The 12182-nt window shown below is 37.5% G+C and overlaps 2 protein-coding genes across 9 annotated transcripts in view; one reads left to right on the top strand and one right to left on the bottom strand.

Annotated features, from left to right (window-relative positions):
- The window catches only part of GNAZ (G protein subunit alpha z), a 76403-nt gene extending 75554 nt beyond the window's left edge, over positions 1–849 (top strand). For all 4 annotated transcript variants that reach the window (XM_048064111.2, XM_048064110.2, XM_066978889.1 and 1 more), the window contains exon 3: positions 203–849. In XM_048064111.2, the coding sequence (XP_047920068.1) occupies positions 203–547 (345 nt within the window). In that variant the 3' untranslated portion in view covers positions 548–849. The remainder of the gene's footprint in view (positions 1–202) is intronic.
- RSPH14 (radial spoke head 14 homolog) overlaps positions 1–11680 on the bottom strand; it is a 109028-nt gene extending 97348 nt beyond the window's left edge. For 4 of the 5 annotated variants that reach the window (XR_010825512.1, XM_013173640.3, XM_048064113.2 and 1 more), the window contains exons 1-3: positions 10982–11680; positions 10122–10224; positions 9808–9926 (exon numbers count right to left, since the gene is read on the bottom strand). Coding sequence is in view for 4 of the 5 variants with exons in the window: in XM_013173640.3 (XP_013029094.1) it covers positions 9808–9926; positions 10122–10224; positions 10982–11180 (421 nt within the window). In the remaining variant the exon portion in view is untranslated. The remainder of the gene's footprint in view (positions 1–9807; positions 9927–10121; positions 10225–10981) is intronic. The other variant, XM_048064112.2, reaches the window with a different exon arrangement.
- Positions 11681–12182: the final 502 nt, after the last annotated feature.

The following is a 12182-nucleotide window of genomic DNA, read 5'->3' as shown; positions in this document are numbered from 1 at the left end:
GTCTCTTGTGAAATGTGTTGTAACAAAATAAGTGAACTAAGGTTCCTGAAATTTCATGCTCAGGTAAGATGGACAGTCACCAAACAGAACAAAGTTCATTCTATAAGCAGATTTTGTACATTAACAGGCATAATAATGCACTCCATCTGCTGTCCACAGTTATGCTACAAGACTATTATTGACCTTGTTTTCTCTCCTACAGAGTCGAATGGCAGAAAGTTTGCGTCTCTTTGATTCCATCTGCAACAACAATTGGTTTATCAACACTTCCCTCATCCTTTTTTTGAACAAGAAAGATCTGCTGGCAGAAAAAATCCGGCGTATCCCCTTAACAGTCTGCTTTCCTGAATATAAAGGCCAAAACACTTACGAGGAGGCAGCAGTCTACATCCAGCGCCAGTTTGAGGACTTGAATCGCAACAAGGAAACCAAGGAGATCTACTCACACTTCACCTGCGCCACTGATACCAGTAACATCCAATTTGTCTTTGATGCAGTGACAGATGTCATCATTCAGAACAATCTCAAATATATTGGCCTCTGCTAAGAATCCTTGGGCTTAATCTGTTTTACCGAAGCGATTAAATAAGAGGCTAACAACTTCCACTTCTAGTGGAAAAAATGGGGCAATGCTTAGTAGCCCAAGGAGAAAAAAGGGGAAATCTGATGTATGTACACAGTTCCTCTTATGCCCCCTTAGCCTGTTACATTATTTTTCACAAATATATGCTTTGGAGAGTGAAAGTCTCCTCTCTAAAAAATCACACATACACACACACACACACACAAAAAACAACAAACAAATCCCCCCCAAATGAAAAATAAACTACACACACACACACACACACAAATCCAAACAAAAAGAAAAAAAGAGGTTGAGGCCTAACTCTGTGGAGATGTTTTCACCACAGTCACTGCACTTTTATTCCATTTGTTTCATTCCATTTCCTACAGTGGGAGTGTTATCATGTTCTGTGTAAGAAATAATTCTTCATCCAGTTGTCCTAAAATTTTACTGACATGAAGATATAAAGCTGGTGAGTGACAGATGAACTCATTTGCATGGTGTGGAGCAGAATGGTTGTGTTGGGGAGAAAAACTAGTTCAAATCAGAAGCTACAAACAAGAGTGTTTAAGCAAAATACTACTTAAAGTTGTAGAGAATGGGCATGCACCCACAGTACTGGTACACACAGCCAAACTAAACACATGTACATCATGTATGCACATGACTCACAGCATATACTATGTACACACTTCTGCTTTACTTTATCATGGACACCTTGCCTGCTAAAGGAATTGTTGGTGTGCAACTGTTTTGTGATTTCCAAACTGACTATCAGCCCTTTCTGCTCTTTAAGGCTTCAAAATATGCAGCAAAACTACAAAAAATGAATCTCTGAATAGGCCAAATTAAGGTCAGTGTTTCTTCTACTGCTAAGGAGTTTTATACATCGAAACAGTCTTCTTTTACATCTTTTTTTGCCAAATCTTGTGGTGTTTCACAAAAAAAAATATATTTAAGAAGTCGGTTAGTGTTCCTTTTTTAATACAGATAATAAAAACAAATCACAAAGCAGTTTTTTAAATTATTGTTGTAGTGTCTGGACTGCTGAATGTGAAAGTTGCCAACAGACAATTCTGTTCCACTGCTCCAAATAACTTATGGGAATCGTACTATTGTAACAGATTTCCCAAGAAGCAGGAGCCATGGTGACTGTGTATTATATAGCCTCCAAAGTCGTCTTCTGTTGGGTTTTTCATTATTTTAAAATGTGATGTATTATTAGAAGGTTAAAGATGAGCGATATGAACAATAACTAAATGTCTTGATATTTCAATTTAATAATTTAAATTATTTACAGTTTAGTGAAGTCAAGGAAACTGAAGAGATGCGTTCCTCAGCTCCAGGTTTCATCTCATAAAGAAACACTACTGGATGGAGTAACATTCCGGCAAAGGTTTGAATGCATAAGAAGCTCTGTGGGACTATACTGGAAAATCTCAAATGGATCATATAGACCCAAGTCTTTGGTCAGTTGATTCTTTCCCCTGCCATAGAAAAGACTTCTTAAAGACTTCAGTGTAAAGTTGGTGTGTAAATATATGTTTGATAATTGTAAAGCACATACGTACACAGAGACACAGACACACATGCACACTGGAAAATATCCTTCTACTTTTGTTCCCCCTATGTACTATGATTAGTGCAAGAAATCTCAGCCAAGGGCTCCAAGAAACTTAAAACAAAATGGTTAAGAACATCAACATTTAAATTGTCCACTTAAAAAATAAATAATTCAAATGATACCCAACTTGTCTATAGTGTGTTCATTACTTAGTGTTATGATACAGCTGTTCCTTAATTGGGTAATGTTTGCAAACCTTTGATTCCTCTGTGACAGACTGCTGAATTTTGTTAATTTGCTCTAGAATGTTTTCTTCAGTTTATTCACAAACATCCAGCAAATTTCAATCTTGAGCAACTCAGATAGTTTTAGGGGATGTCTTCCCACTTAATATCTTCACAAATTCTGACTGCATGTTGTTCTTGTTGGATACTTTAAGGAGATAGTAGCAATTTTAGGAGAGAAGTCATAGATCAAGATTAAGATGAAGCTACAGGAAAGAAACTTCTGAAGCTTACCCACATATTGCCTTACACAAGCAGGCACTTTGCACTGATGATTTTCACAATCTCTGTGCTTAGAAATACAAATCTAGGCATAAGCATATATATATAAATTTTTGAATAGTGCATGAAGTTAGTCTCCTAAACCTCTATTTAAAAAGTGAAAAATATGGTAAGTCCACATTTTTGTACTGCTGAACTCTGTGTGCCTCCAAACACCAATATGAACTTCTGTCTGGCACATACTTTTGAAAGATAGGCTTTAAAGCATATAAGTATTTTTTATGGGCACTTAAAAAAAAACGTTTTTTTTAAAAGTGCTTATATAAGGTCACTGATGTTTTGTCATTGAAGTTCTCCTGAAAATTCCATCAATTCAGAGTATAACAAGGTTCCTTAAGAACATCCTCTAACTGAAATCTTTAAAAGTCTGGATGTAAGAAAAGTTGCAACTCTTGTAGAAACAGCGTATCAGTCTTATAGGAGGCTTCTTGTTTTATTTGCTTAACTTCACTTGTTAGAAAGTGCTAGGCAAATAATATCCCTGGAGTTTAAACAGAATTTGACTTAAAACCCTCACGCCACTAATGGTTTCTAAGACCAGCTGAAAGTACTTTACAGTGCCTGGATAGTTTCATTCCTTTATTTCTCAGTATTTCTACAGAATACATCAAAAAGTCCTAACTTTTCTCACCTTGTATTTAAGAATCCTCCTTTTGAACTGTTTGAGGATATCTAAATTCAAACTAGCTTTTTTCTAAGTGACATCAAGTATTAAGTTAGTTGCGAGCTGTGACTGCCAAGAGAACTACAATTCACTTGAAGGCAGTGGTTCAAGCGGTAATCATTTTCAACCTTACTAGAGAATACAACTGGAACCAAAAAGGTTCTCAGAGGCTCAAGTCATGGGTTAAGACTAGAAAAGTCTTCAGTCCAGATGTAATCAGTAATGGAAAAAATCCATCTAATTTTGTAATGAGGTATTTTATCCCTGTACTGAAGTCATAGAGCTCCTTTAAGCATGCCCTGTTAACAGTTACACCTGAAGGACAGAAGTAAAAGAGCCAATGAGGCTGCACCTCAGGGGTATAAAAGGTTTGGTATGCCAGGCAGGGAGTATTTAGCTCTTCCTGGAAATAAGGAGGTGCTATTACTTGCTTGTGGTATTTATAGTCAGGCTGCTTGACTTGGTGAGTTTACTAAAAGCTAAATATGATAATTGATAGTACAATCCACAGAGCACGACCAGAATCCCTTAATACTGGTTTACTGTTGAAGTACTTGAGATCTTATGTGGTGTTCCTAGTCTAAAGTGTTTGCTATAGTGTAATGTACTATCATTAGATAATTGTGAAAAAGGTATAAAATGAGCGTGGACTTCCTTTTCTCAATGTTTGGACTATGGGATGGTATGTCTCCTTCACCTCTGGCTTGTGCAGTACTGTGGTCGTTTTGGACTGGTTAAAGATAAAACAAGAAAAATACTGGCCTTTTCTAGAGCATGGTCAAGATAAGAAAGCTTAGTAAGAAAAGCAAAACCTGAAGCATAGTTAATTTTGATGAGGGTAAGAGAGGTTTTATGTATAAAAATCTTTATCCAGTTGAGAAGGTCCTTAGAACATAAGTACTACAGGCAACCTACAACAGAAGTGGAGAACCTAGGATATTTTGTCAAAGGACTAAAGATATTTCCTAAAGAAAAAGAGTCAGTCCTTGATTTATCATTAAATGAAGATTATTTTGGGAGGGAAAAGAAAAAGGGAAGCAGTGCATTTGATCACATGTTCCTATTTAGCTTAAGAAAAACATAGGAAGGGGGAGGAATAAAGTAGTAAATAAGTTAAATAATCAATTCATATAATCATGTTCTCTGAAGAACAATGGCTTGCTATTAACTTTCTAATAATTTAATTCCTATGATGTTTTTGATTTTGATGTTCTGAGTAATTCATGATTATTGTTTGATTACTGTTTTCTATTTGAAGAATTCAAGATGTTAAATTGTTTTACATAGAAAAAAATATTTTTCAATTATGTAAGAAAAATTGAGGTATAGGGAGGTTAAAAATAGAAAGTCTGTACAGTGAACAGGTGCTGAAATGAAATCCCTTGGCTCTCAGTCTTTCACCTAGACAAATGATGCAATTAAATTTGCATCTACATCCTCAGTTCTCAGGTTTATCAGTGATGCAGTGCACTGCCACCTGAAAAACGTATTAATACAGCTGGGATTTCACTTCACCTGGGCAACAATGACATTCACAGAAGAGATGTTCCATCTGCTGCAATAAGAATGCCATCTGTCCTTCTGTCATTTGCATTCCATACAACAAAACAGGTTTCAAAGGTAAAAAGATATCCTTAAACAGTCCTTATCCACAGATTTGGTTGGTTATAATTTTACAAAGGTGGAATAGTGGAGATAGTGAGGGTCAGTAAAATAGGAGAAATGTTAATCTATTGGACTTTTCCCAAATGGATGTTCTGCCAAGCTTTAAAAATCCCTTGTGCCATCCAACCCACCTCAATCTCTGCCTAGAAGGGTTAAGTACCCTTAAAAACAAAAAGATTATAGCTAAGAATTATTAAACTTTTCTACTATTAAACACACCTTGGGCAAAAGATTATTTTTTTTTTCACTGCTTCTTTTTTTTGTTGTTATTGCCCAGGTCACTTATTGCATAACACTCAGTAATGTTGAATCTCAACTAACTGTTCTCACAAAGAGTGAAAGTTTTGCTAGTAATTTTTCCTGGCCAATGTTCTTCATTTTCTGCTGCTGCTGGTTCTGCTGCCTCTTTCATCCTCTATTGAATACATACATGTATCTTATTTTTGTCTTTGTTCTGGCTGTTATTTCTTGCCATTAAGTTGTTCTTTCCTCTGGAAATGCTACCCTACCCCTCAGTGTTTTCTCAATCTTGGTGGAGTTTCCTACTCTTTGGTGTTTAACAATTTCACTGTTACTGGAGGATGCTGCTATACACTTTTAAATTTAGGAATCATAAGTAGTCTGTAAGTGAATTCACTTAAAATAACCGCATTTTCCTAAATTACTCCTATCTGGAGAAAGACCAGGTGGCCTGGCACAGAGCTAGCTGGAGTCATTGACCACTTTCCAGTGAACAAAACCAACTTTACTCCATGCCAAATGCATGGACAGCTTATGTTCCTTTTCAGCTACTATGGAGCATATTGATTTTTGGCTCTGGAAATTTCCTCTGTTGTAGGAAACATCAGAAATTTAGCTGGGGAATGCTTTATTGGTTGCTAACTTCCTCCAGCTGCTACAAAACTACCTAGATGTGAGCGTACAAGTAAATACAAAGAGAGGAAGCCAGATGGCTTCTAGACTGGCTGAAGATGGCTGAATTACCAGGCAGAGGCAATTCATTTGACATATTACACAGATAAAGAAATAATGACTCTTATTACCTATTGGAAAATATTTGCTCTTCTCCCTGATAATTCCTCAAATTGCCTCATAGCACAGGAAGCAATTTAAGCACTTTTCTGTTTTTCGTGTAAGAAACCATCTGTAGGTGATTCCACCCCATAATAAAAATTCTGCTCAAGGAATTATATTCCACCCCTTAAATGCAGGCATGTATATTTTTAACGTACAAAATACAGGCATATGCATATGTCCTATATTTTGTAGCTAAACAAGAATACATGCCTCAGAACAACATCTCCAGTAAAGAGTTACTGCTCAGAGATGCTTTCAAACACAACGTGCTAGCTCAGCATCTACACCACTCATTTTACAGACTGTATGTAGCTGACAGGCTGAGAAGCACATTTTTTTCTATTTCCCCCTCCAAAAACATCCAAGTATATTCTATAAGAATTTGGTCTGGAGAATGCTATGCAAGACTAACTTAATCTAGGCAAGGACTTCTATTCTGAATATTCTATACGTCGAAACATAATATATAAAAGCTATATTCTAAAGCTTTTAGTAGCACAGAAGTTGACAGAGTAAATGGTCAAAACCTGCAATCATTTCACAGCTGAAGAAATTAAGCTTTGGAAGAGAACTTCACCTGAAAAAGCAATAATTCAAGCCAAGTGTAAAGAGAATGTGAGCAGTATCACATTTGCTGAGAGATTTGAGTATGGGATCAGAAGATAAAGTTCTGCCTGCGTCACCGATGTAAAGAGTTCCTCTACATCCACTTTAAATTTCTTCATAAATAGAAGGGGGTGGGGAGGATATAGGGGATAAGTTGGCCCACATAAACATGCAGTACATGAGCACTGCAAATACATCAGGATTATGCTAAATGCTGAGGATTAATGAAGGGAAAGAAATGTATTCGAAACAAAGATACCGAGTTTCTAATAGAGTAACTCTCATTACTTACAGTTAGAAGGAAACTGTAATGAAGGCACTGATGTACAGAATTTACCAAATAACTAATTCAAAAATTAGTTATACGCTTTTTTTTTTTCCTCTCCTCATACTACTAATTACCCTTTGCTACTTCCTGGAAACTGCTCCCTCAAACAAGTTTGTGTTATTGATCACTTGATTTGAAAAAACTGATTCTTATCTGCCACCAGTACCTGAAGTGGTAAAGGTAAAATAAGGAAACAGCTATCAGTCTTAGCTCATGAGAAAGGTCACTGAAAATCAGCTGCCCTCCAGAATTGTAGTCTGTCTTTTAAATATAAGCAACCTGCACTAAGTTGGGACTGTAACAGGATTTGGAAGCTGCTCTTTTTGTGGCAGAGGCTTCTGCTCACCTCAGCTGCTGTGAATCTTTTGCATTCAACCAAAGGCAGTGTCCTGAGGGGAGAGAGAGTTGTAGCCGGCTCTCAGCTTTTACTGAGTTCTCAGCTCACCAGGGATTGATAATCCTTTCACTCCAGGAGGCAACATGATTCCTCCTTGTACAGTATTATCTTGTATTTTCCCCCTTATCACCAAACAGGTACTTTATAGCCATGACAGTTCCTATCAGTGGCTCCTGAACTAAGCTGAAATATTCAGATGTCTGCAGGGACATAGATGGAACAAGGGTAGTAGACCTGTCCTTGATCCCTAAGCAGCAGTATGATGCTCCATTATGTGTCCTCTACTTTGGACAAAGCATTGATTTCTGTGGAATTCTTAATAAGCAATGTTTTATGTTTTGGCACCACCAAGAGCGAATATTGCTTACTGCTATGATACATCTCTAAACAGAAATGATGGTTTTAATAAAATGCTTTCTATGTAACCCTTTTTCTTAAAAATTACTTGAACTGGCAGTCTCCCCATAAAATACTATTATTTTCAAACAGGACTCTGCTATTATATTGCAACCTTAAATTAATACTAATGTCTGACACACTGCATTATCTTACCAGATTTACCGTATAAAAATTCCAGCAAACTGTGAACTGAAACTAGTTATTGTTATAGCTGCCAAAACTTTCACACAAGTGGTAACTATCAAATTATTAGCTAAAAATGCATTCTAAGACATCCTTAATGAATAGTTCCATATAATAATAAGTATAGTAGATTTTAGAAAAGATAAAAGTAGGTAAGCTTCAAAATACCTTCAACTTCCATTAAAATATTAAAAGTAAATCCTTAAAAGGATTAAAAAACAAGTCTTTCCACTCTGCCCAGACTGTATCAAGCACATTTCTAAAGTATTTCAATTGCAGCTGCTTCAGAATTCAATGTGTGTTGACTGTCCTTAACTTCAGTTGCTTCAAAATGTACTACAAATTGAAATACTAGTCTAAAGAAAACATTTTAAAAAATCTAAGAGTAAGCATTTAAATATTGCTAGTATACACTTGTAATAGTGGACTTGGAGATAACAGATTAAAGATTAAATATTAGTTTATGATTCTTTATCCCTTGCTGTTGCCAAAATGAGTATCAACTCCCAGCTATCAAAATTCTAGCTTGCACCCCACAGCTTTGACTCTGCTGTCATAGACTTTCAGATCAAATCAGTGCAGTGCATTCAAAAAGCCAGCATAAAATTGTTAAACTTTATTAGAAAAGGCCATTTAAAATGTAACTTTTTTCCATTAAGTCTAAGAACCTAAAGGTGTGCAGGTGTTTACATAGAACATTAGCTGTTCTTTGCATTTTAAGTCTCAAATTCATATTTAAAAATCTTTTGTACAGCAGTCCCCAAACCATGAAATTTCTAAATTTTACGTTGTGCACACATTTGAAATTTTCACCAGTAAAAGGAGACAAGTGGTAAGCTCCTACATTAGATGTGGCTAGATATCTAGTAGTCTGAAGGTTAGAGCTATGCAGAAAGTTCAGTACAGCAGGGAATAACAATAAGGCTTATAACTGAATTATGAGGTAATAACATGTATGGATGAATGCTTAATAACTACTACTGATCTACAAACATTTTCATCAACTAGAATAGTAAGGCTTAAGACTAAGGTTTGGATTATTAACTGTAGAATCTGGATATAAAAGAAACAAATCTGCATAAACTCCACTAGTGTACAAAAGATTTAGAAAACTATAAGCTATGTATGTGGTAAAAATAATCATGTACAATAGGTAAAATGACCTATTCTTGTGGTGAGTTAGACATTCTCAGCTTAAATTCCTTGATCTATGCATGAAACATTTAAAAACTAGACATCTGACCCCGATGTAATCAACCTAGTTTCTGTTTATCTCACTGGAAATAAATGGACATCAACAGAGCAGAATTCATGTAATCTTAAGCTTTCCACCTATGATAGGTCAAACCTTTTGCCCCTGGAGATGCTGATTTGTCTCCTGCGCAGGGAGTATAGGATGACTAGCTCAATTTGGCATCTTGAAGTTAAGTGATATTTATCATATTTTTTATCTTACCCTTTCAGGCCATTTAACTGTATTATCTAGCTTTTGGTACTGAAGGGCAAACAATATTTGAATAGAATATTGGAAAATACAAACTTCAGTGTTCCTTGAATCATCCCCAATTGTTTTTTGTCTTTTTTATTTCATTTACCACCTAAAAGCAATATCAAAGAGTACATTTAAGAAACAGTGCCTAAAAGCCTGTGGTCAAAGAGACATTAATAGAGAATCTGTGGAATGCACAGTGCAATTGACTGGTAAGATAAATCTGGAAAAGAAAAACTTAGGTAAATTCACCTACCTATCTCCTTTGCTGATTTGAATAGTTAATTACAGATTAATCCCCTACCTTCAGGAAATTTTGCCATCATTTCAAAAACTTGGTGCATGTTCTTCCGACAGATATCTACTGGATCATCGAAGAGCTCAGCGAGGGCAGATATTACTCCCTTTTGTATCAACCCTTGCCTACAAGCATTGGAAGACAGATTTAACTAAGCAAAATACAACTCAAATATTTGCTAGATGCATAATGTTAATTGAATACTTTTATTAACATTGCTCTTATCTTTTAAAAAAAACTTAGAAATTCTGTTTTTATTTCTTACAGAAACTTCTTTATTGCTTCCCACACCATTCAGTAAATTCTGGAATTATACCTACCTGCCAACATTATGCATGGCCATTATACAGAGGATTTCTGTTGTTTTTTGTCGTACAGTACTGTCATGATGCAGCAGCAAAGTCTTCAGGTTCTCCACGAATCCTTTGAGACACAATAGTTGATTTTAGTATTTCTTACCTTCAGCATTAGTTTAAAAGAGCAACGCTTGTTTTTACCTCACAATTTGAAGTGTAAGCAATCAGAAATTTCATTTTGTGCTGCAGGTGAAACTCTCAATGTCGTACTACAAGTATGGCAGAAACTTAAAGACCTACTGTCAAAGTGCCATGCCATCAATCCTCAATGATCTTAATATTCAAATAAAATGTATATAACTACCCCCAAATAATTGGCTGGTTTGACAGCTGGTGAGGATAGAAGAAAGTTCCCATTGACTTAATTTTGTGTTGGATAATGCTGCAAACAAGCTGGGGGTGGGGGGGGAGGAGAAGGGCTACCATTTTTTCTCTGCTCCACCATGACTAAAAACTTTTCCTCCTTTCCAAATATTTTTTCTATTTTATTTAGTCTATCTTAAAATTTAGCTAGACAACAAGAAAACAAGAAAAAAGGTTCAATGATTCTGCACTGCTTTTGTATTTAGGGAGTAATAGACCCTGTAGTGAGCATCTGATAAATCCTAAAGTGAGTATACTCTTAAAATAACTGTTGGGTATATGGTATTATAATATACTTTACCTTTTAAGGTAAAACAAGTAAGAGATCAAACCCCCAAAATTTTCATGGCTATTTTCTGTCATCAAAGATACCACAGGGAAAGAAATAGGGCACCAGAGTAAAGTGTCCCTCCCCTCAGCCACCACTGCCATGTCAAAGCTTTTGATACCAGACCACTTACCTATTTGTATTGCCTGGTAGACTTTTTCTGGGTCATGGACCAAATCACAGAGTGCCATCAATGCATGCTGCTGAGTCAGCGGCTCAGGAGATTGGATCTCCTCGTTCAGTTTAGGAAGGGCCCTCCTTCCAAATGCAATAGGAGCTTTTGTGGGGTCTATATCAGGGGGAAGCTGGGCTGAGATACGAGTGCTTGCCATCCCCGGTTTTCCTGGGAAAGATTCTCCTTATCCCTAAAAATACTCCAAAATGACTGTACCTGGTGTCAGGACAGCTAACGAACCAAAACGACTGACTGAATGCTGTTCTGACTCCTGAAAGTGCAATTTTAGTACACGTTCATTGTTAGGAAGCTATGAAAGAGGCTAGAATGGTTTGTCTGATGAATCTTATTTTTTTTTTCTTTTTCTACTGAATACCGTAGAATAAAAAAGAAATTCGTTAACGGCTGTGTGAAAGGACCGGCGACTCCCCCCTTCCTCGGCAAGGGAACGGGTCTGCTGACAGAAACACGCCGCTTTGAATACTGAAAACTGCTCAACTACAAAAAAAACAGCTGCACGGTGAAGAAAACAAAAAACAACCCTACCTAACAACAGCTTCTCCCTCTTAAGAACAAGCCAAATGTCTAAATAACGAAAGGCCCCACACCACACAATGTAAGGCGGCCGCCCCCTCCCCCCCCCCCCCCCGCCACCGTCGCCTCAGCGCCTTCCAGCGCCTTTCGTGCCCGCGCTCTGGTTGCCACAGCAACCGGCTCTTTGCGTACGCCCTGCTCCGTGAATAGATACAACGCAGCCAAGCGCTCCTTTCCCTCTCCTGTTTTCGGCCTTGCGTCAATAACGTAACCAACGCGTTTGACGGTGGCTGTTGAGAATGAGTGGCGTCAACGGCGTAGTTGGTGAATAGGGAGCTGGGGTCTCTGCTAGCGTGGGAGGCGGCGGGCTGCTGCGGAGCGCGGCGGGCCCCTGAGGGACGGGCTAGCGTGGGGGAACGGGGCGGGCGCTGCCATGGTGCTGTGGGGTCCTTTCACACCCGTGTCCTCTGCAAAAGCGGGAGGGAGGTTCGTTCCCTGCCCACAGATCATAAAGTATTTTCACCTGACAAAATTGGAAAAAATTCAGGTTGAACAAATGGCAATCAAGTTAGTGGCGGTGACATAGTAGGCTAGTGACATGAGGTACAAGGAGGCAGGGGAGCGT

This window comes from Anser cygnoides, chromosome 17, assembly GCF_040182565.1.
Source record: "Anser cygnoides isolate HZ-2024a breed goose chromosome 17, Taihu_goose_T2T_genome, whole genome shotgun sequence".
Lineage (NCBI taxonomy): Eukaryota > Metazoa > Chordata > Aves > Anseriformes > Anatidae > Anser > Anser cygnoides.
The sequence above is the reverse complement of the archived record's forward strand: the minus strand, read 5'-3'. Positions and strand labels throughout refer to the sequence as shown.